The sequence below is a fragment of the Pituophis catenifer genome, unplaced genomic scaffold (assembly GCF_029215685.1).
Source record: "Pituophis catenifer annectens isolate HBS135680 unplaced genomic scaffold, rPitCat1.0.hap2 SCAF_2, whole genome shotgun sequence".
NCBI classification, from domain to species: domain Eukaryota; kingdom Metazoa; phylum Chordata; class Lepidosauria; order Squamata; family Colubridae; genus Pituophis; species Pituophis catenifer.
In genome coordinates, this window is record NW_027256882.1 from 34,914,148 (window position 1) to 34,938,660 (window position 24,513).

The 24,513-nt window shown below is 43.4% G+C and overlaps 1 protein-coding gene across 1 annotated transcript in view; it reads right to left on the reverse strand.

Moving 5' to 3' along the window:
- The window catches only part of LOC139310093 (hemicentin-1-like), a 46,073-nt gene extending 25,289 nt beyond the window's left edge, over window positions 1-20,784 (reverse strand). Inside the window, exons 1-6 of the mRNA XM_070934252.1 lie at window positions 20,550-20,784; window positions 13,585-13,749; window positions 11,252-11,539; window positions 9,423-9,641; window positions 7,146-7,318; window positions 1,578-1,692 (exon numbers count right to left, since the gene is read on the reverse strand). Of these exons, the coding sequence (XP_070790353.1) occupies window positions 1,578-1,692; window positions 7,146-7,318; window positions 9,423-9,641; window positions 11,252-11,539; window positions 13,585-13,749; window positions 20,550-20,784 (1,195 nt within the window). The remainder of the gene's footprint in view (window positions 1-1,577; window positions 1,693-7,145; window positions 7,319-9,422; window positions 9,642-11,251; window positions 11,540-13,584; window positions 13,750-20,549) is intronic.
- Between the last annotated feature and the right edge of the window lie 3,729 nt (window positions 20,785-24,513).

The window sequence follows — 24,513 nt, forward strand, 5'->3', positions numbered from 1 at the left end:
TGTTGCCTTACTAGGTAAGATCTAATTACTTAGTTGGTAACATCTGTTATCTAATCGGGGAACAAAATGTCTGGAAACAAACAACCAAGGACTCCATAGGTAGATGTACTTCCACTAGATCTGTCTATGGAGATTCTCCATCAGCCAGGTCATAGTTGTCCCAAAGGTGGTTTTTCCAAAAGTCAACTGGACTTTCTTGCGGGGGGGGGGGGGGTTCTTAACATCTTGCTTCTCATCCAAGATGTTTCTTCAGTTCTGAAGTGAAGAAGAGCTGAAGAAGTGAAATGTTAGACATAAAACCAAGGAAGGTCCAATTGCAATTGCCTTTTGAAAAAACCACCTTTGGGTTCACTAGATCTGGCTTGCAAAAATTCAAATGATCAATAAGTGGCAGCAAATATATATAAAGCCAGATTTGCAAGTCTATATATATATATATATATATATATATATATATATATATATATATATATATATATATATATGTTTTCTCAGGTTTTCGCGGGTGTTTGTATGTAGGTCTTTGGTTATTCGGGTCTTCTCCCACGTAAAATTGGAAGTGTCTTCCAATTTTACGTGGGAGAAGACCCGAATAACCAAAGATCTACATATATATATATATATATATATATATATATATATGTATATATGTGTATATGTGTATATGTATATGTATATGTATATGTATATGTATATGTATATATATATATATATATATATATATATATATATATATATATATATAGAGAGAGAGAGAGAGAGAGAGAGAGAGAGTGTAAAGGTAAATGTTCCCCTCACACATAAGCGCTAGTCGTTCCCGACTCTTTGAAATCTCCGTTTCAAAGCTGAAGAGATAGTGCTGTCGGAAGACGTCTCCGTGGTCATGTGGCCAGCATGACTAAATGCCAAAGGCGCACGGAACGCTGTTACCTTCCCACCAAAGGTGGTCCCTATTTTTCTATTTCCATTTTTAATGTGCTTTCAAACTGCTAGGTTGGCAGAAGCTGGGACAAGTAACAGGAGCTCACCCCGTTACGCAGCACTAGGGATTCTAACTGCTGAACTGCCGACCTTTCGATCGACAAGCTCAGTGTCTTAGCCACTGAGCCACCGGGTCCCTATCATATATCATATATATTCTGTGCCATCTGGTGGACATTTGCTTTTGGCTCACAGCTCTGGTAGTCGACTTAGGTCAGGGGTGTCAAACTCAAGGCCTGCAGGCCGGAACTGGTCCACGGGGCTTCCCTGGAAACAGTGAAGGACCGGCCCGGAGTGCCTTTGCCAGCGAAAATTGAGCTTGGGAGGGCTGCTTGCGTTTTCGCTGGCAGAGGGTTGCAAGAGGCCATCGCAGCCAAAAACGGAGCTCGGGAGTCTGTTTTCACAGGCAGAGCCCTCAGGCGACCACAGGCTCGCCCGACATGAGTGACGACAAGCTGGCCATGCCCCCTGGCCACACCCCCCCCGGAGATCAAACACAACCCTGATGCGGCCTTCAATGAAATCGAGTTTGACTCCCCTGACTTAGGTGGATCAAAATGGCGAAGGAACTTTTCGTACTGTTGCCAGGGACTTACTTTCTTGGTCTGCCAAGGGTAGAATCCTTATTGACGCCACATGGATAGGATTGATGTTGAGACGTGAGAAGGGCAGGTTGCCGGGAGACAGGCCTTCTACTTTTAGCATCGGAGACTGGAAAGTTAAAAAAAAGGGGGAATTAATGGATTTTACATTGTCTGTCTCTTACATCTTGAACAGAGAAGAGATTATTCCAATCGTTTCTGCTGTTCCGGGTAAGATAACTGTACTCAGATGCCGAGAAGCTGCTTTTTAAAATAAAGATAAACGAACTCCTTAAAGGCTTAAGAAATTATAGCTATAGTTATTTTTGCTGTTCGTAATACTGTAGCTGGCTATAGAAGGAAACCTTGACTTTGCTTTTTTCCGCCCTCCTTCCCCCCCCTCATTTTATTTTAATCCTTTGTATGAATAGTTTTAATTGGAGCAATCTGAATTTTGTTTTTAATGCTGCTGTTTTACATTATGACTGCATTTCTTTGGTTGATTATTTATTTAATATATTTAACATCCTTGCCCAGGGGAATTTTTGTGTAGGGGGACTATACCCTGTGTTCTGCCTCAGCTACGGACCCCAAAGAATGCAGCACACACAAACTATATATAAAGCTTATTTACTCAAAATAACTTAGTCTTTATCATTCAAAGGCTGTTAATGAACTGTCTTAACAGCCTACCAGAATTCTAAGATAAGGTAATCACAGTCTTACTAGAGTTGGCAGAAAGCCCAGAAGCAGTTTTGCAGACATGAAAGAGAGTGAACTAAAGTTGTTCTCTACAGCTTGTTGCAAGCGGCGTTCTTTCTTAAATAGGCTAAGGGAGTGGCCAATTAGCCTCAAGCCTTATTCTGGAGGAGACCTCCTCCTGAGGAGCCACTCCTGCCTTTTGGCAGCTCTGCGCGCCCGTGCATTGAGAAGAGGCTCCTCCTCTTCACTTAAAGGAGCTCCTCTTCTTCACTTAAAGGAGCTTCTGGAGGTTCTGAAGGCCCTGGCTGAATCCCCGCCCCTGGCACCACATCTTCTCCAGACTCCTCACTGTCCAACTCGAGCGCCAGCTGCACAGGCTGCTAGCGCATCACCACACCAGTCTCCTCGTCGTCGGAATCGGCTACAATCTGCACAGGCTGCTGACGGGCCACAACAACCTGGGTCCCCCAGTTCCTAGTTGAGCTCCTTCACCACTGCCCCATACTAGCTTATATTCCCATAATAGAGAAGGCATTTATTATTAAATTTATATGCCACCCATCTCGCCAAAATGGCTTACAACCCAGTAAAAACAAGATAACATTAAAACATTAAAATAGTAATCGTTAACACTGATACGGGTACTAAAAGATAATATGATGATCAGGAATGGCCTCTTATTTATTTTACTCTTGTTAAAAGTAATTTGGTCCTTCTTGATCCTTTTGGTCCGATTTGATATTTATAAACTTTGTAACTTTGTACAGGGACAGGTAGTCCTCAACGTATGACCGCTATTGAGCGCACAATTTCTGTTGCGAAGCAAGACAGTTGTTAAATGAGTCCCCCCTCCTTTTCAACCATTCTTGCCACAGTTGTTAAGTGTATCACTGCAGCTGTTAAGTTAGTAGCGCGATTGTGAAGTGAATCTGGCTCCCCCATTGACTTTGCTTGTCAGAAGGTCGCAAAAGGGGAATCACATGACCAGGGACACCGCCACCGTCGTAAGTACAAGTCAGTTACGAAGCATCTGAATTTTGATCATGTGACCATGGGGATGCTTCAACGGTTAAGTATGAAAAACGGTCATAAGTCTCTGTTTTCAGTTCTGTTGTAACTTTGAATGGGCACAAACCGAATCAAGAACTAACTGTATAGTTTTTTCACGACAAACAACTTTTCACAACTTCTGGAGGCAAGTTGTTCCACTGATTAATTGTTCTACTGTCAGGAAATTTCTCCTTAGTTCTAAGTCGCTTCTCTCCTTGATTAGTTTCCACCCGTTGCTTTTTGTCCTACCCTCAGGTGCTTTGGAGAATAGCTTGACTCCCTCTTCTTTGTGGCAACCTCTGAGATATTGGAACACTGCTCTCATGTCTCCCCTGGTCCTTCTCTTCATTAAACTAAACATACCCAGTTCCAGCAACTGTCTTCATATGTTTTAGCCTCCAGTCCCCTAATCATCTTTGTTGCTCTTCTCTTCACTCTTTCTAGAGTTTTGCTGGTTTAGCTTTATTGTTAATTATTTACAATTGTTTATTATTTATGTTAGCTAGGTGGATTGAAGAGACTGGCTTCAGACAACAGCTCTTTATTCAACCACTATTTACAATCCAGCAGCCAGCCACTCTAACAGCCAGCCCTTTTATAGGGAGCTGTCAGGGAAACCAGCCAATCATATTCAAGCATTCTTCCCGCCCAAACAGCGGACCAGAGGGAGAACTATCCTGTCAATATTTAACAATTTAGCTTTATTGTACTTTCAATAGAAAGCTGGTAAAGGCCAGTAGAAATTAGGATATAAATAAATATTGGTACCCCCTTCCTTTGGACGTTGAGAGTCTAGAAAGAGTGCAGAGAAGTCCAACCCCCTATATAGGGTTTCCTGCCTAAGCAGGGGGCTGGACTAGAAAACCTCTAAGGTCCCTTCCAACTCTGTTATTCTATTCTATTCTACTGAAAGAAGAGCAATAAAGATGATTAGGGAACTGGAGGCTAAAACATACAATGAATTGTTGCAGGAATTGGGTATGTATAGCAGTGGCGGGTTCCTCCTGGTCCGGTCCGGTTCTCCCAAGCCGGTAGCAGTGATGATATGACGTCACCGAACCGGTTCTGTCCCCCTGCCCCCCGCATTATTCTTACTTTTTATTTGGCCCCACCCCCCAATCTATTGCTGCCTCCTGAGTCCCAGCTGATGGCTAGAGGGAAAAAACCTGTTTAAACTCTTGCTGGGGGGGGCTTCAAAGGGCCACCCTACAGCTGATCAGTGTTAAAAGAAAACAAATGAGTAGACAAGTGCCTGCAAAAATACATGAGTAGATCAGTGCCTGCAAAAATACATGGGTAGACCAGTGCCTGCAAAAATACATGAGTAGATCAGTGCCTGCAAAAATACATGGGTAGACCAGTGCCTGCAAAAATACATGAGTAGATCAGTGCCTGCAAAAATAAATAGGTAGACCAGTGCCTGCTAAAATACATGAGTAGATCAGTGCCTGCAAAAATAAATGGGTAGACCAGTGCCTGCAAAAATAAATGGGTAGATCAGTGCCTGCTAAAATACATGAGTAGATCAGTGCCTGCAAAAATAAATGGGTAGACCAGTGCCTGCAAAAATACATGAGTAGATCAGTGCCTGCAAAAATAAATAGGTAGACCAGTCCCTGCAAAAATACATGAGTAGATCAGTGCCTGCTAAAATACATGAGTAGATCGGTACAGCTCTGCAAGCAGTTAAAAGCCTGGTAGACCAGTACCTCTGCTAAATCCTAAATAATTGTCACCTGACCATCAAGCCACACCCACAAAATAAGCCACGCCCACAGAACCGATAGTAAAAAATTTTAGAACCCACCCCTGACGTATAGTTTAATGAACAGAAAGACTGGGTTTGGCATGGTAGCAGTCTTCTGATATCTCAGGGGCAACCTATTCTCCAAAGCACCTGAAGGAAGGACAAAGAAGCAAGGGAGGGAAACTAATCAAAGAGAGAAGCAACCTAGGATCAAGGAGAAATTTCCTGAAGTTAGAACAATTAATCAGTGGAACAACATGCCTCCAGAAGTTGTGAATGCTCCAACACTGGAGGTTTTTAAGAAGAGATTGGGCAGCCATTTGTCTGAAATGGTGTAGGGCAGGTGTGTCAAACTGAAGGCCCGGGGCCTGGATGTGGCCCGGTGTATGTGTGTGTGCTTAGATTTGGCCCACAGGGCCACCCTGGAAACAATAAAGGACTGACCCGTGGTGCCTCTGCCAGAGAAAACAGAGCTTGGGAGGGCCGCCCGCAGGTCCTCCCGAGCCCCGTTTTTGCTGGCAGAGGGTTGCAGGAGGCCGTCGCAGCTGAAAACAGAGCTCAGGAGCCCATTTTCTCTGGCAGAGTGTTCGGGCCGCCACAGGCACCCCGACACTACTGACGTCAAACTGGCCACGCCCACCCTGGCCATGCTCACTCTCCCCCTCCTCCCCCCCCCGAGGTCAAACACAACCCAGATGCGGCCCTCAGTGAAATCGAGTTTGACACCCCTTAGTATAGGGCTTCCTGCCTGAGCAATGGATTGGACCAGAAGACCTCCAAGGTCCCTTCCAACTCTGTTACATTCTGTTATTCTGGAATGGCCTTGAGGTCCAGGCCAAAAGGCCTTCCTGCTCTATGGCTGTGAAGAGTGGTTGAGTGACTGAGCAATTAGATCTTCAAAACTAGGATTCCTTTGACTTGATAAAACTAGACAGTGAACGCTAAGCTCCCTTTACGGTTCAGTGGTTATGTTTGGCATTTGTGGAGCAAGCTGTGGCTGTCCAGAATGGTTCCCACTGAGAAGATTTGCAGATTTGATTTGAACTGAATTGAACGCCTTATTTGGCCTAGTGTGCTTAGACACACAAAGAATGTGTCTCCGATACATTCAGAAGCATTCAGTGTATATGCAAAGCAACAGAGATAATAATAATAATAATAATAATAATAATAATAATAATAATAATAATAATACTCATAAAAGGGGGAAATAAAGAATAAGAACGATAAGCAACAATACTACAGCCCAGTGGTGAAATCCAAATTTCTTTACTACTGGTTCTGTGGGCATGGTGTGGCTTGGTGAGCGTGGCAGGGGAAGGATACTGCAAAATCTCCATGCCCACCGCACTCCAGGGGAAGGATACTGCAAAATCCCCCTCCCCTCCCCACTCCTAGGGGAAGGATATTGCAAAATCTCCATTCCCATCCCACTCCAGGGGAAGGACACTGCAAAATCCCCATTCCTACCCCACTCTGGGGCCGGCCAGAGGTGGTGTTTGCTGGTTCTCCAAACTACTCAAAATTTCCGCTACCGGTTCTCCAGAATCTGTCAGAACCTGCTGGATTTCACCACTGCTACGGCCACTCTACAGGTAGTCCTCAATTTACAACAGTTCATTTAGTGACCATCTGAAGTTACAACGGCACTGAAAAAAAGTAACTTAATGACCGTTTTTCATACTTACAACCATTGTAGCATGCCGTTGGTCACATAATCCAAATTCCGATGCTTGACAAGTGATTCACACTCACACGTGATGGCTGCAGTGTCCCGGGGTCCCATGATCACTTTTTGCAATGTTCTGACAAGCAAAGTCTGCTTCACTTAACAACCATGTTACTAACTTAACAATGGTGGCAAGAAAAGTCGTAAAACAAGGTAAGACTCACTGAACAAATCTCTCATTTGCAACAGAAATTTTGGGCTCAATTGTGGCCATAAATTGAGGATTACCTGTATATGGATTAATATAACCCAGATATTAGACAGAACATTCTCTTCATGGTTTACCATGGAAGTTCTAACCGGTCATGCAACATGGAGTCAAATCAGAAGATGAAGAAATAACTGTGGTTCATACCAATGAATCCAGATGAATTGGAGCAAAGGCCAAGATATTGCCAAGGGCATCAGATGTTTGGTTTAAAACGATGGAGTGAATAGGACCTCCTAGTCCATCAGAAATGACCAGACGCTGCATCTGGGTACCTCTGGCTGCTCCCAGCATCTTTATGGAGATGGTATAGTTTGATCCTGAGAAAAATGTAGAAAGATAACAGAGGGTCTATGGAGATTCTCAGTCATCATGGTTGTCCCAAAGGTGTTTTTTTTTTTCAAGAGACAACTGGATTTTCTTGTTTTTCTTTGAAGGTGTTTCTCTTCTCATCCAAGAAGCTTCTTCAGCTTTGACTGGATGGTGGGGAATGGAAGGATTTATACTCCTTGCAGATTTATATTCCTTGCAATAATGACCAGCTGTCTGCAAGGAGTATAAATCCTTCCATTCCCCACCATCCAGTCAAAGCTGAAGAAGCTTCTTGGATGAGAAGAGAAACATCTTCAAAGAAAAACAAGAAAATCCAGTTGTCTCTTGAAAAAACTACCTTTGGGACCAAAGTTAGCAGAGAATCCTGCCTCTTCCTCAATACTCTCTTCTTCTGAAATGTCCCAAAGATGCTTTTTTTTATCAAGAGGTATCTGGACTTTCTCTTTTCTTTGAAGACGTTTCGCTTCTCATCCAAGAAGCTTCTTCAGCTCTGACTGGATGTTGGGCGATGGAAGGATTTATATTCCATGCAGACAGCGGGTCATCTTCATCCTTTTAGAGGGTCATTGAAGCACTTGGAGGTTTATCTGTGTCCTCAGAGTCACCTGAAGTAGTGCAAATGGTTCCTGTAGTCTGCAATTTTTTTTCCTCTGGAAATCCATTCCTACTCCCACACCATGAGCCGTGGTGGCGCAGTGGTTAGAGTGCAGTACTGCAGGCTACTTCTGCTGATCACCGGCTGCCAGCAGTTTGGCAGATCGAATCTCACCAGGCTCAAGGTTGACTCGGCCTTCCATCCTTCCGAGGTCGGTAAAATGAGGACCCAGATTGTCGGAGGCCAATATGCTGACTCTGTAAACAGCTTAGAGAGGGCTGTAAAAGCATTGTAAAGCGGTATATAAGTCTTATTGCTATTGCTATTCGAAGGGTGTTCATCCCAAATTGTACAGCTAAAGGTCTATATTATAGAGATTCTCAGTCATCCAGGTCATCCAGACGTTTCGCTTCTCATCCTTCCATCCACCACCATCCAGTCAGAGCTGAAGAAGCTTCTTGGATGAGAAGTGAAACGTCTGCAAAAGAAAAAACAAGAAAGTCCAAATGCTTCCAGAAAAAAAAATCACCTTTGGGACAACCATGACCTGGGTGACTGAGAATCTCTATAGACTTTTTCTTCTGAAGTGGATTTCGCTTAGCACCTAAAATTTTTGCCTCACTTTTTTTTTTTTTTTTTTAGCATGGATGTTGGAAATGGAGGATTTGACCCCAGAGTTACAACAGGACACTCTAGAACAGCGGTCACCAACTGGTGGTCCATGGACCACTGATGGTCCGTGAGAAAATTTTGGTGGTCCGCAGAAAAGTTATTTGCACTTTTAATATTGCACTAAATCAGAGCTCCTCAAACTACGGCCCCTGGGACAGATACCTGCAATGAATGTTTGTGTTCCTGCAGAGAGTCTCCCCCTTTGGGGTCTTTTTCTGCGGGGCGGGGGTGGCAGAAATTCTGATTTGGGGTCTGCTTCAGCCTCCTGGTGTGGGGCTTTGGGCGAAGGCTGGAGGGAAGCGCTGCTGGTGGCGAAGAGCCGGAAGGCCTTGTTCCAGTGGGACTGCCTCATGGCCTGGAACTGGCTGACCATCTCAGCCTGCTGAGCCTCCAGGTGCCGATACCTGGCCTTGCGCTCCTGTAGATCTTCCCTCTGCTTGGAAAGCCTATTCTCGTAGTCCTGAGTGAGGTGCTTCTTCTGAGCCTCCTTCTCAGTCAGATCCAATTTGAACTGAGCCAGCTGTTTTCCCAACTCTTTCTCATGGTGGCTGCTTAGCTCCAACAACTGCTTCCTGTTGGGGCCCTAAGGAGCCCGGGCGGGCAGGAGAGGAGTGGCTGGGAGGGGAGGGGCGAGTAGAGGCTGGCAAGGCGCCCCTCCATGTGAGTGATGTTGAGTTGACCACACCCACCCAGTCACATGACCACCTAGCCACGCCCACCCAGCTGGTCATTAGGCAGATCATATTAGTGGTCCGCAGGATTTAAAATTATGAATTTACTGGTCCCTGAGGTCCGAAAGGGACCAGTAAGTCTAGAAGACTTACCTTTCATAGGCTGTCCTTGAATTGGAAGCATGTAGTCGTTCTGCTTCTGCATTATCCGGTAAGTAAAGTCAAGCAAACTCTTGCCTCTAATCTCCACCTCATAAGAGCCCCTTGGAGTCATAGATACAGTCCACCGGCCTGCCTGAGGGAGAGGAGATACCTTCACGACCTTTTGATTCCTTGTGTCAATCATCATACGAGGTTTTCTGAATGGGTCACCTAGTGTGGAACATCACAAAAAGGAATGAATTGCATTACAGGTGGTCCTCGACTTACGACCACAATTGAGCCCACATTTTCTGTTGCTAAATGAGACATCTATTGAGTGAGCCGCCGTTGTTAAGCGAATCCCTGCAGTTGGTCAATTAGTCACACGGTTGTTAAGTGAAACTGGTTTCCCCATTTCAAGAGGTCGCAAAAAGGGGATCATGTGACCCCTGGACACTGCGACCGTCATAAATACGAGTCAGTTGCCAAGCGTCTGAATTTTGATTATGTGACCATTGATTATTCATTAATCAGTGATTAAATTTTAATTAATTAATTTAATTAATAATTAAAATGATTATGTTACATCGATTATTCAACCCTACAGGTTGAATGTGCATCGATTATTCAACCCTACAGGTGAAAAACGGTCATAAAGTCAATTTTTTCAGTGACGTTGTAACTTTAAATGGTCACTAAATGAACTCTTTTAAGTCAAAGACTAAAATGGCTGACAATATGGCTTCCTCCAATTCCAGACATCCACGATCGTGCAATTGAAGCCCCCACCCTTTTTTTTACATGTATCCCATGTCAGACAAGGGAAAGTGTTTGCTTGGTCATAGTAGCAGCCTTTTTTTGACCTTTTGTATACTCAATAACAGATTAACAGAGTTGGAAGGGACCTTGTAGGTCATCTAGTCCAACCCACCGCCCAAACAGGAGACCCTACACCACGGGTGTCAAACTCAATTTCATTGAGGGTCACCTCAGGGTTGTGTTTGACCTCGGAGGGCCAGGTTGGCCTTGGCCAGCTTGACGTCACTCGTGTTGGGAGCGCCTGTGGTGGGCTGAGCGCTCTGCCAGAGAAAACGGGCTCCCCAGCTCCATTTATTTATTTATTTATTTATTTATTTATTTATTTATTTATTTATTTATTTATTTATTGTTTCAATTTATATGCCGCCCTTCTACAGAGACTCAGGGCGGCTTACAATGCGTTAAGCAATAGCCTTCATACTTTTGTATATACCTGCTTAGTAGGGCTTTTGGGCCCCCCTAAGCAGTGTTCTTTTTTTTATACGAAGTCAGCTTATTGCCCCCACAATCCGGGTCCTCATTTTACCTACCTCGAAAGGATGGACCTTGAGCCTGGTGAGATTTGAACTTGCAGTAATTGCAGGCAGCTGGTGCTACTTAACAGCACTTTAGTCTGCTGCGCCACCAAGGCTCTTTTTTGGATGTGACGGCCTCCTACAACCCTCCGCCAGTGAAAATGGAGCTCGGGAGGGCTGCGGGTAGCCCTCCCGAACTCCGCTTTCACTTGCAGAGGTACTATGGGCTGGTCCTTCGATGTTTCCAGGTTGGCCCCGTGGGCCAGATCTAAGCATCCTGCAGGTTGAATCCGGGCCCCTGACCTTGAGTTTGACACCTCTGTCATACACCATTTCTGACAGATGGCAGTCCGTTTTCTTCTTGAAAGCTTCCAGTGATGAAGCTCCCATAACTTCTGAAGGCAAAGCTGTTCCATTGGTTGATTGCTCTCATTGTCTATTTATTTTTATTTCTAGGTTGAATCTCTCCTTGATCAGTTTCCATCCATTTTTACTCAGTTCAATTACCTGAAGGTTGCCAGATATTAAAGTTGAATCTCTCATGCCTTAAAGTCTTGACTGAGACTGATATTTCAGTAAGAGTTTCATCCACGGGGAAGGAGAACTGAGATCCATCCACACGATTATGGGCTATTTTAACAGGAGCGGCATTCATGGACAGCTCCAGTACTCCAAGGGCCTTAGAAAGTTGGCTTTTCTTCGTGTTCAGGTAGTAGCCACCAGAAAAGGATGCTAATTCTTCATAGACATTATCATAAGCTCTCCGAGCAGCTCTAGCATTCCTCTTAACAGCTTCTGCAAAAAAATGAAATACACATTTCTACTTTTAAGTGCTCCTCCGGAGTTTACTAAAGAAACGAAAATTGTTTTAGAAAAGTGCATTCTAGAATTTTTATTACTATTTTCATAAAATCCCCTATTTAGGTATATTAGATTTCTTTGAACCTGTTCTGTCTCAATATTTTGCAACTCTTTTCTTTTAGCTGATAGTTCTAGCATAATCCTATTCTCTCTACTTTCTATATATTTACTCTCTAATTCCCTGATTTCCTCCTCCAACCGTTTTATATGTTTCTCTTTTTGTTTTTTTATATTATAAGAATATTTTATCCCCAAACCTCTCACTACTGCTTTCATTGCATCCAGTGATAAAATCCAATTTTTTTTACTACCGGTTCTGTGGGTGTGGCTTGGTAGGCGTGCTGTGGCTTGGAGGGCGTGGCAGGGAAAGGATACTGCAAAATCCCCATTCCTTCCCCACTCCTGGGAGAAGGATATTGCAAAATCTCCATTCCCACCCCACTCTGGGGCCAGCCAGAGGTGGTATTTGCCGGGGTGTTTTTTGTTTTTTTTAAAATTTGATTTATATGCCGCCCTTCTCCGGAGACTCAGGGCGGCTTACAATGCGTTAAGCAATAGCCTTCATACTTTTGTATATTTATACAAAGTCAGCTTATTGCCCCCACAAACTGGGTCCTCATTTTACCTACCTTAGAAAGGATGGAAGGCTGAGTCAACCTTGAGCCTGGTAAGATTCGAACCTGCAGAAATTGCAGGCAGCTGTGTTAATTACAGGGTGCATTAAACCACTGTACTACCAAGGCTCTCCGGTTCTCCGAACTACTCAAAATTTCCTGTCAGAACCTGCTGGATTTCACCCCTGATTGCATCCCATATTACACCTATATTACTACCTCCCTCTTCATTTATAGTCCATATTTCTTTTAATTCCCTTTCCATTTTTTCTAAAACCTCTTTATTTTAAAAGATCCATTTGATCCATCCTCAAATGCATTCTCCATCTATTTGCTGTAGTTTTCAGTGGTGGGTTACTACTGGTTCGGTCCGGATCCTGCGAACCGGTAGTAATGGCGGCGGAAGGCTCAGCTCACCCGCCTGGAAGCTTCTGCGCATTTGCGATCACGCGCGCACACGCTCCCGTTGCGAACCGGTAGCGAAGGTTAGTGGAACCCACCCCTGGTAGTTTTCTTCAATAACTAGAGATGCCATTGGTAGCAAGGCTTTTCTTCAGGATGTTTCATCAGTTCACCAGGGTGTCAGCCCTGGAGGCCATCTTTTTCTTCAGGGCTGCCACATTTTGTACTGTGGGAAACTGGGAGGGGGGATTGCATGGAGTCACAGGGGTATCTAGCGATAATAACATTTCTTTCTCAGAGAGTCAAGGACATTCGGCCTGCACCTGGAGTGGTGTGACTGGGAGGCACCTCCAGTTGGGACAGTGCATTGATTGGACCAGTGGTAGAATTCAAATTTTTTTGCTAACTGGTTCTGTGGGTGTGGCTTGGTGGGCATCATAGGGGAGGGATACTGCAAAATCTCCATTCCCACCCCACTACAGAGGAAGGATACTGCAAAATCTCCATTCCCATCTCACTCCAGGGGAAGGATACTGCAAAATCTCCATTCCCATCTCACTCCAGGGGAAGGATACTGCCAAAATCTCCATTCCCACCCCACTCCAGGAGAAGGATATTGCAAAATCTCCATCCCCACCCTACTCTGGGCCTAGCCAGAGGTGGTATTTGCCAGTTCTCCAAACTAATCAAAATTTCCGCTACGGGTTCTCCAGAACCTGTCAGAACCTGCTGAATAGCAGCCCTGGATTGGACCATGTGATGGACATGTGGGTGCAGGGGAAGGGTCTTGGACTTTCTTTTGGGTGGGGAAAACCTGGAAGCTTTCAGATTCGGGTTTTCCCAGATGTGCCAATATATGATATTTCTAATAAAATGGAACTTTGAGGAACTGCTGGTCTTGGAGTCCTCTTTCATTGGGGTGGGGGTCTTACTTGGAACCCTGACACAGGGATTCTGCCTTACCATCTCGTACAAAAATTTTCTTTGTGGCTTCAGTGGCCATTTCTGCATCTTCCTTGTGCAAATAGGAATGAGAGGAGAGCAGGGGGTCAGTTGCCTCTTTATGGCTGCCCCCAGGAGAGGAGGGGTCTTTGGTGGCAACATTTTTCCCGCCATGTCCACATTTGCCTGCATGGGAAAAAAAAAACATGATAAAAATGCACATTAAAAAAAGGGCAGTGCTTTTCATTGTGTAGTTGTAGCGGCTGTTTTTTTTTTTTTAAAAAAAAATTACTTAAAACATTTATATAGCTGCTCATCTTACAACCAGCTCTGGGTGGCTCCCAGTCAAAAATTAAAAGTCATTTAGAATTACTTTGAAGAACAATAGAGCTCAACCAGTTAAGACATAAAACATGAAAAAGAACAAAAACCTGGCAACAACGCATGATAACGTGCCATTCTCTAATATTTCCCTCAACACCTGAGGGAAAAGTCAGGTCTTTAAAGCCTTAAAGAAGGTGAAAATGGTGAAGATCTACTAAACTTCAAGTGTTTCATCGCGAAGGGGCTGCTTCCTAGCTCCCATCAGATGACAATAGTTAGGGCAGGGGTGTCAAACTCGATTTTATTGAGGGCAGCATCAGGGTTGTGTTTGATCTTGGGGGGGGGCGGGTATGTGTGGCTAGGGTGGGCGTGGTCATCTTATCGGCTAGGGTTGCCAGGTCTGCTTCAAAAAATAGCGGACAAGTGGGGGGGGGGTGTTAAATAGTAAAAAAATAAAAAAAAAATTACAATTAAATTATATATTTTCTTACAAACATTTTAACACGTATTAAAATAATCACTTCAAAACTTTACTTAAAATTCAAAACATCAAATATATTATAATAATATGTAAAATATTAAATTACATTTTACTTTGCTGTCGTGTGTATTTTTTATTTGACTGCGTAGCTTTGATCAATTCTTTGTGTTTATGGAATAATTCTTTAATTTCAGTACAATGTTGAGAAATATTTAAAAATATACAAAGTTCACTTCGAACTGATACAAGCAGTCGGTTACGTTCGTCAGTCCACAAATTTCCCATGATGCTGAAAATTCGTTCAACATTTGCATTTGATACCGGAATTGATGCACAATACTGGAACAGTTTTAGTAAAGTCGGAGCTGGCTCTTTCTTGAAAAAGTACGTCCACTTATCAAGGGATGAATCGCCCTGCAGATGAACATAAACTTCTTGTAAGGCAGAAATTTCATCGAAGAGAGTGTTGGGTGGAAGTTCTTCTCACCATGGTGATAATAACCAGATGTTCATCATTTCTTCTAAAATTGGAGGATTATTGCGATCAATTAGATTGAAACAACTTAGCGTCTCATATACTGAATCGGTGAAATTATACCACTTTTCTAGGTACGCAATGGCTCTTTGATACACGTTGATGGCTTCTTTCTTGAACTTTTGCACGGCATTCTCAGGCAAATGTTTTATACGTAAGGCAAATAAAATTTTCCTTCCAAAAAACTGCTCATCGTATTTTTTTTTGCAAAGAATCACGCAGCTTACACATGATAATGTGAAGATCAGATGCAAGAATTTTCTTGCTTTCCAGTTTCAGTAGGGTGTCTTGCATTATTGACATGAAGAAGTGCGTGAAATATAAATATAATTCTGAAATTGTTGGTTCATTGTCCTTTGCGAGTTCATTTTCCTGATCCAAAATAAGGTTCCAGATAACCTTATGGCACTCATCAGATCCAAGAGAAATAAAATACAATTTTAGAGGTATCCAGTTTAAAAGAAGTCTTTCGACTGCTTTAAACAAACTTAACCAACGTGTTGGAACATGGCGCAAAACTTCATGGAATTCTGACTCGCAAAACTCAAAAAATGATTTCAACTCTTCTCGTTTCTTCGCAGAATTCGAAAATTCGGCAAAAACCTTCAGCACTACATTTTCGATATCAAAAGATAACTGCTTTAATGCATTTTTTTGCGCTGTTGTGTAAAATGTGATTATTGCAATGAGCATTCGATCTTTGTCTCATTCTAACTTATGAAAAAAAAGACAAAACGCGATTCTCCTATCCTTATTCTCTTAGACTGTACAGCTTTAGATTATGTACCATTTCATCATAAAGCTTTTGAATAAAAAAAATGTCCACTATTTTGTGAAAAAAAATAGTGAACATAATGTGAAAAAAGTGGACTGTCCGCTCAAATAGTGGACACCTGGCAACCCTGTCGGCACCTTTGGTGGCAGAGCGCTCTGCCAGCAAAAACAGGCTCCCGAGCTCCGTTTTCGGCTGTAACGGCCTCCTGCAACGCTCGGGCAGTGAAAACAAGCTCTGTTTTCACTGGCAGAAGGTTGCAGGAGGCCGTCGCAGCAAAAAATTGAGCTCGGGACCCCATTTTCGCTGGCAGAGGCACCATGGTCCAGTCCTTCACTGTTTCCAGGGCGGCCCCACGGGCCAGATCTAAGCACCCCATGGGCCGTATCTGGCCCTCAGGCCTTTAGTTTGATACCCCTATTTTAGGATAAGGGACTAGGAGTGTGTCCATCCTATTTGACCTTGTAGGATGAATCAATATCCTTAGGGAAAGGATGTCCTGCAGGTAATCTAGCCCTGTGCCTTTAAAGGTTATGATTTCCACTTTGAATTGTACCTGCAGAGAAACAGGAAGCTAGTGTAGTTTACACAACAGAGGTGTTATCTGGGCTGAGCTTTAGTGGTTTGTACGCCTTCCTCAGTAGCAATTCTTAATTATACATCAACATTCTGGGCCACGCTGACTATGGGATCAATGTCGTGTCCAGTGGTGGGATTCAAAATTTTCTACTACTAGTTCTGTGGGCGTGGCTTGGTGGATGTGGCTTGGTGGGCATGGCAGGAGAAGGATACTGTAAAATCTCCATTCCCACCCTACTCCAGGGGAAGGTTACTGCAAAATCAGTGGTGGGTTCCCCCCGGTTCGGACCGGTGCGCAAGAACCGGTAGTAAAACCGGCAGGAGGCCCCACCCACCACCCCGGATGTTGTCATCAGTGATCTGCGCGATCCCGTTGCGAACTGGTAGTAAAGGTAAGTAGAACCCACCCCTGTGCAAAATCCCCATTTCCTCCTGATCAGCTGGGGCTCGGGAGGCACAGAATAGATGGGGGCGGGGCCAGTCAGCATTTTTACTACTGGTTCTCCGAACTACTCAAAATTTCTGCTACTGGTTCTCCAGAACTGGTCAGAACCTTCTGAAACCCACCTCTGGTCGTGTCCCAACGTCTGAAGATGTTTAAAGTCTAACTAAAGGGAAAGAAATAGGCTCCGAGTAAAATTGAGTTTTTGTTTCTATATCAAAATTCTTGTTTGGTCTGGTCTCAAAGGGTTCGCACTTCTTCTTGTAGGAAGTAAAATCCATCTGGTTCAGTTCCAAGCTGGGAGAAAGTCGTTGGAAATAAAATGGAGGCTGATTGGAAAGGAAGTTTATTGAGGAAGCAGAATCACCAATGGCATGTGGTTCTGGGGCAGCTGACCAATTGGTTGAATGGGTGGATGGATCTTTCTAGGTTTCTGTGATGCTGCTGGGCGTTGTGCAATGTCTGAAGTGCCCCTAGGGCACTGTAGTGCAATGTAGTGAGCTCTGTGTCTTTTGCTATTCTAATGGTGGTGGGTTAATCCTGTTGTGTCCTAAAAGGTCATGTCCCCTTCTTAGAATTTGGGTGGAGGAGAATGTAAATTTTAATCCCATTGCTGGAGGTGAAGGTATTTTGTTTGTGACTAGTCTGGCCCAGGATTTCTTAATGGGCACAAAATAGGCTATTAAGAAGACTGGGGGCTGCTTTCTGCCTCTAAGAACATGTTTCTCCATTTCTCCTTTGGGGAAATATAATATTCTACCTCTTAATATTACCCAAAATACTTCATTCTCTAGGAGGGGGCTTCCCACACTCTGAAACAGCAGATCCAATCCTATGCACCCCCTTTTTACTGGCACATTGCTGCATTATGGATCAATTAAAAGTACCAGATGGTCTTCAAAGGTAGCCCCATGCAAATTGCAGTTATTCCCACAGTTGTCCAAGGCACGAGTGACAGTGAGCAAGGCCTCCCAGTCCAGGAAAGGGGCACAATTGACACACCAGATGAATCTATGCAAAGACCCCCTCTAGCCAGTGCTGCCACCTACTTCTTGAACAGACCTGACTCCAGAAGATCCCCAAACTGAGCACCAACTCAGTATGGGGAAGTCCTTCTCCACCCAGAGTCCAAAAAAAAAAGGAATCATCTGGGCCTGGGGAGGGGGCAAAATTCCAAGCCACTCCATCTTGCCAGGATCGAATCTGTTAGAAATTCTGTTTATATATAGCAAACAAAGAGTACAGTCACCATGTGCTTTACTGCTCAACTGTTTAATTGTAACAGGAATCAGGAAACTCTCCTTAGTACAAAAGAGCATAGAGTATATATCATAGAGCCAAGCTTCTAAACAGTGCCATCTGCTGGCTGAATACTACTGTAGTTGTTGCATAGAAGTACTGGTACATTCCAACAGAATTCAAGCTGATTCCTCCCCATCCAGACCTTATAACCTCCAGGTACTTGGCCAGTAAATCACCACATCACTTGTCTTGACTCTTTTAACCTCCTGTGAACACTCCTGCTTTTTAAAAAAGTGAAAATACCATTTTGCCACCTGAACAGGTATTTGATTGTTGAATTTGGAGCTTCATCAGCTATTTCCCTAGCTAGAGTCTATCTCTTGAATTAGTATCAAGTCAATCACAGGTCATGTTTTGGGAATAACTGGTTTTTTTTTTTTTTTTTTTTTTTACTTAGCTGCCTTCTCCAAAATCATTACAGATACAAGTATCCTCAAGTTAGGACAGCTGCAGAAAAATGATTTATGGCTTTTCCTTGCACTTATGACCATATAGCATCACTCCTGCAGTCACGTAGTTGCAATTACAACTGGTTGCAGCATCCTGTAATCCATTAAATTAAATTCTACAAATTACTTACTTTTCTTATAAATTCTGAACACTTTGATGAAAGCTTAAACTTTTCAAACATTACAACTGGTCTAATTATTTGGATTCTTTTAATTTGGAAACCTATCTCACTTTTCTCTGATAGGGCAACCTTTCTATATAAGAGATATTTCAGTGCTGGTAGACCAGATCAGGAAATCAATAAAGAGAAAGGCTAAAACTATTTTCTATTGAAATTGACTATAATAACAGTATTTTACAAGTCTAATTGATCACTCTCCTTTCTTATATCCTGTGACTCAGGTATTTATCTAGGTCTCTGCTGAATATTATCTATCTATTGTGGACTTTAGATATTTTCCCCCTCATCTCTTTGATAATGGAGTTTGTGTGTCTCCCTCAAAACCATCTTTTTTACTCTCTACATCTCTGTTAAAGTTGTCATGAATATAGAAAAAACAAAGAAATAGATCCCTGACATATTTGCTCTTACCATATTTTTTCTTTAATTTTTTTTAAAAGTTTCATTTCTTTGTTTGATTGTTGTGAGCCATCAGGAGTTGTTGAGAATCAGGTGGCATGTAAATTAATACATTCTTATTTAAAAATTTTTAAATTCTTAGCCTGGCTGAGATCAATAGAAAGCATTCAAACATCAGATCATCCTCGTGTTGGTTACAAATAGAAAGGACTACTCTATGATTTCTTGCCAAAATGTACATCAAATGTGTACATCAAATCTCAAAAACCAATGAAATATTACTGATTTCTTTTTCTAGAAGTGCTGCTTCAGAGAATGTTTGTGAGCAGATGATTGACGTGGAGGAAAAGGGAACAAAAAATGACCAAGTGAATGGTCATAAAGCCCCTATTGTTCCTGGCCAGATATTACAGCCAAACATCTTCAAATATTGCAGCTGAAATAGCTGTTGCTAAGAGACATTTAAATCCTGGCAACCCAGAAGCTATAGAAAAATCTTAAATCCCTGACCAATAAGTTCAAATCTCATGCTTTCCCTTAACACAAAAGCATATCGTGAAATCTCAACTCTGAAGCTTCTTCAGCTTCCTCTAAACTAGAGTTTCATAACCTTGGCAATTTTAAGATGTGTCTCCAGGGAATTCTGGGAGTTGAACTCCACCTCTCTTCAATTTGCCAAAGTTAAAAACATTTAATCTATATTCTGTCACAAGTATAATATATCCAACCCCTGGGGAGATGCTGTTGGTCTGGCCCAGAACTAGAGAGAGAGAAGAGACAAAGTCGTGAGAGAAATGAGGAGAGACAATAAGAACTACAAAGGATGTTTTAGAAGGGAGTAAGAAGAGAGAAAAGGCGGAGAATATACATTTGATATCAGTGTGTGGAGCAGTTGGTTTTCCGCTGGAGAAGAAAAATATATGGTGGTTTCTCTGAAGGAAGTTAAAGAGGAATAGTCACTAGGATAGAGACTGAAGAAGAATGCTGAACCTGTTAATATCTATTGTAGAATGGAATGGAATGGAATGGAATGGAATGGAATGGAATGGAATAGAATAGAATAGAATAGAATAGAATAGAATAGAATAGAATAGAATAGAATAGAATTTTTTATTGGCCAAGTGTGATTGGACACACAAGGAATTTGTCTTGGTGCATATGCTCTCAGTGTACATAAAAGAAAAGATACGTTCATCAAGAATCATAAGTTACAACACTTAATGATATCTATTGTAAATAGTTTTGCTGTGCACAGCAAAGAAGGTCCATAAAAGCCTCCACTATCTTGGTTTCTCTGTGTTGGTTACCATCTTGTAATTCTAATTACACGGCCCCAGTCCTAAAGAGAACCCAATCATACCATGGCAGATGGAAATAATGGACCTTCTGATGTCATACCAAGCTTCCTGTTTTTTTTTTTCCAGGATTTCACCAAAAGGGAAACGGTGGAGGATCTATTTGAGCCTGGAGGTGAAAGCAGGACACATCCTACGAAGACCTTCCCACCCTCCCATGGGTTACCTTCAAAACAGGTTTGAAATGGTTCTGTTGCATTCTCCTCTTTAAGCGCTCCACCTTTCTTGAGATGTTTTCCAGGCAAAAGGTTTTTCTCCATGACAGCCTGCCTCATCTTCTTTCCTGGGATGTCGGCATCGGTGAAATCAGTTGATGCAATGCCCTCCGATTCACGGTTGGGAAAAAACCCGTTCACAAGTCCCACGCAGAGAAGCAAAGGAAGCTCTCTGGCCAAGAGCATAGTTTGTGGCTCGACTTGGGTAGACAGGACAAAAACTTTAAAAAAAGAGAGAGTTTTCCCTCAGGTCTGCCTCACAACCTCTGCCTGCCTGCCTTGGCTGTGGGAGTTTTAATAGCTGAAGTTACACAGGGGGGGGGGGGAGGGTAACGAGCAGCTGCCAATTGTTCATCTTCTTTTTTTTTTTTCATATTGAATCTGCCTCTCTAATGAAGTCAGCATCCTACCTTCCAGCTGCAAAGAGGAACATCGCAAATAGAGCTTCTGACCAGTTGCCAGATTGGTGTTTGCTGAAGCGCCATGGGTTGAAGAGGTGGGGGGTGGGGGTGGGGGAGAAAGTATGTGAGTCCTGTTTGTTTAGATCAGTGTTTCACAACCTTGGCAACTTTAAGGATGTGCGTACTTCAACTTTGACATTAAAAACCTTTCACGGTGGATTTGCTTTTGAAAACATTGTGTCTCGGAGATCTTGTCAGTTCTAAGGGTTTCCAGCACAAGAGCACAATGCACCCTTCTGATAACAGAATAGTAGAATAACAGAGTTAGAAGGGACCTTGGAGGTCTTCTAGTCCAACCCCCTGTCCGAGCAGGAAACCTTATACCATTTGTCCAAACTCTTCTTAAAAACCTCCACTGTTGGAGCACCCATAATTTCTGGAGGCAAGTCCTTTCACTGCAGTGGTGGGTTGCTACCGGTTTGCCCCAGTGGTGAAATCCAAATTTTTTTTACTACCGGTTCTATGGCTTGGTGGGCGTGGTGTGGTTTGGTGGGCGTGGCAGAGGAAGGATACTGCAAAATCTCCATTCCCTCCCCATTCCTGGGGGAAGGATATTGCCAAATCTCCATTCCCACACCACTCTGGGGCCAGCCAGGGGTGGTATTTGCTGGTTCTATGAACTACTCAAAATTTCCGCTACCGGTTCCCCAGAACCTGTCAGAACCTGCTGGATTTCACCCCTGGTTTGCCCCGGTTTGGGGAGAATTGATAGCAAAGGTAAATGAAACCCACCACTGTTCCACTGGTTAATTGTTCTAACTTTTGGGAAATTTCTCTTTAGTTCTAGGTTGCTTCTCCCCTTGATTAGTTGCCATCCATTGCTTCTTGCCCTGTCTTCAGGTGCTTTGGAGAAGAGGTTGACCTCTTTTGATTCACCCTTTGTGGAGTGTAGAAATCTAGATGGTCATAAGAATGTCACTGGCTCTACAAGTGATGCTGTTGAGGATCTGGAGCCAGGACCTGGAGTCTGTGAGAGTCTGGATGGGAGGCAGCAAGTTACAACTCACCCTGGCAAGATGAAGTAACTCTGGGTCTTTGGGTCTCCTGGTTCTGGTGATTTCCCCCCCCCATCTTTACCTCTTTATGGGATAACATCCCCCAGACCGAGCTGGTGTGCAATTGTGATGACCTGAGACAAGGCACAGAGGCAACACAGCCAGCTGATTGTTCAAACTCCCCTTTATTGCTCCAACTTTCCCCAAAACTAGGGGTGAAATCTATTTACCTTCCCTACTGGTTCGGAAGTGCGCGTGCTTTTTCATGTGCAATTTTTGACCCTCTGCGCATGCGCAAAGCCTTCTGTGCATGCGCAGAGGGCCAAAAACCGGTTACTTCCTGGTTCAAAGCAGGAAGTAATGATGTCTGGGTGGGTAGGCAGAGCCTCACGCTGCTACCGCTACTGATTCACCAAACCACACACTGCTGCCGCTACCGGTTCGCGCAAGCCGGACAGAACCGGTAGGATTTCACCACTGCCCAAAACGCTCCCAGGTTTATGGCAAGTCCCAGAGCAAAGCGCTCACTCACACAGCAGCAACTACTGCCAGAAGTCCAGCAAAACGCTGTTAGCACAATGGCTTCAAAGCAAGAAGTCCAGCGAGGCAAAGGAACAAAAGATTTTCTGAAGAGAATAAAATAAATAAATAGAGACTCTCAACAGACACAAATGCTTCTGAAGTTAGTTTTATTTGGATCCACCAGAGAGATGGGGCAAGGCTACTACCGTTTGGCGATTATCATCTCAGTATAACGGACATTCAGGGACCAGAAATAAGATCCATTTTGCATCAGGACATTCCTTCAGGGTAGGTCATCTCTATGGGGTGAAAGTGAACAAAGGAATCGGCGTGAGAAATGTAAGCTTTTTTTTTTTTTTAAAAAATTGATTTATATGCCGCCCTTCTCCGGAGACTCAGGGCGGCTTACAATGCGTTAAGCAATAGCCTTCATACTTTTGTATATTTATACAAAGTCAGCTTATTGCCCCCACAAACTGGGTCCTCAATTTACCTACCTTAGAAAGGATGGAAGGCTGAGTCAACATTGAGCCTGGTGAGATTCGAACTTACAGTAATTGCAGACAGCTGGTGTTAATCACAATGCTATCAGTCTGCTGAGCCACCAGGCCCTTGTATTTTTCATCATCTCCCTTCCCCAAATCTTATCCATAAGTCTATCAGGAAAATTAGCAGGCCTGGCTTTCTGGCTAGTAACTTTTATTGTTTTTTTTTTAAATACAGCATTTATCAACGTTGGCAACTTGAAGACGTGGCCGGCTGGGGAATTCTGGGAGTTGAAGCCCACATGTCTTAAAATTGCTACGGTTGAGAAATGTAAGGCTGAAATTCAGCAGGTGCCGTTTGAATTCTAGTGCCAAGAAGGGCCAATGGGAGAAGATGCACCTGCTGAATTTACATTGGCCACAAGCTGTTCAAGAGAGAGTCTATTGGGCTCTTCAACCTTCGTAACTATCTGCTTGGTGGGCTGATGTGACAAGAAACAAAAACTACAATGTAGGTACAGGTGGCCTTTAAAATTGTGTTGTATTCTCCTTAGGAGGGGTCACAAAGTCTGTTCCAGTAGATCTGCATGTGATATTGCAAAGTGCATAGAAAATGGGTGGTGCTTGTGTTGTGATGTTGTCACACTGCTAGTGTTATTTTGTCATTATCCCCCTGGATCAGAGGTGGGTTGCCCCCGGTTCGCACCGGTTCTATAGAACCGGTAGTAAAACCGGCGGGAAGCTTCACCCACCAATCCTGACGTCATCAGAATGCTTCTGTGCATGCGCAGAAGAGCACGTCCATGGCCCCATTGCGAACCAGTAGTAAAGGTAAGTAGAACCCACCCCTGCCCTGGATCTATCTTAACTCTCTTTGGTATAAGCAGGAGGGAGGGAGACATAGAGGGAAAATGCCACCAGCTTTCAAGATTCCTTACTTGCCATCCCCTGTATTACTTTTTTCAACCACAGCAACTTTAAGATGCATCAGAGAATTCTGGGAATTGAAGTCCCCACATCTTAAAGTTGCTGAGGTTGAAAAACACTGCAGTGTATCAATAAAGTGGGCTCCAGGATGTCTGGTGCAATCTATTCCTTCACCCGGTCTACCTTAAGGGGCTGATAGATACATCTTCCAGATTCATATTATTATTTTTTTAAAAAAATTAATTGCTGTTTTGTTATATGCACACAGTGTTCCAAATAGTTCTGACTGGATTCAGTACTTTTGGCTATTAGGTCCTTCCTAAAATCTGGGCCCCCTGATTCCCACAGAGCTGAAATTTGGCAAATTTTATAAAAGCATTTCAGGGCATCAAAATGACCATAAAGCATTTTATGACACAATACAAAATGTCCTTAAAGATTTCCCATGGTCAACTGCTGAGGTTTGACTGTACTATACAAGAGGGGTCCCCACCCCTGGACCGGAGGCTGGCACCAGTCCTTGGA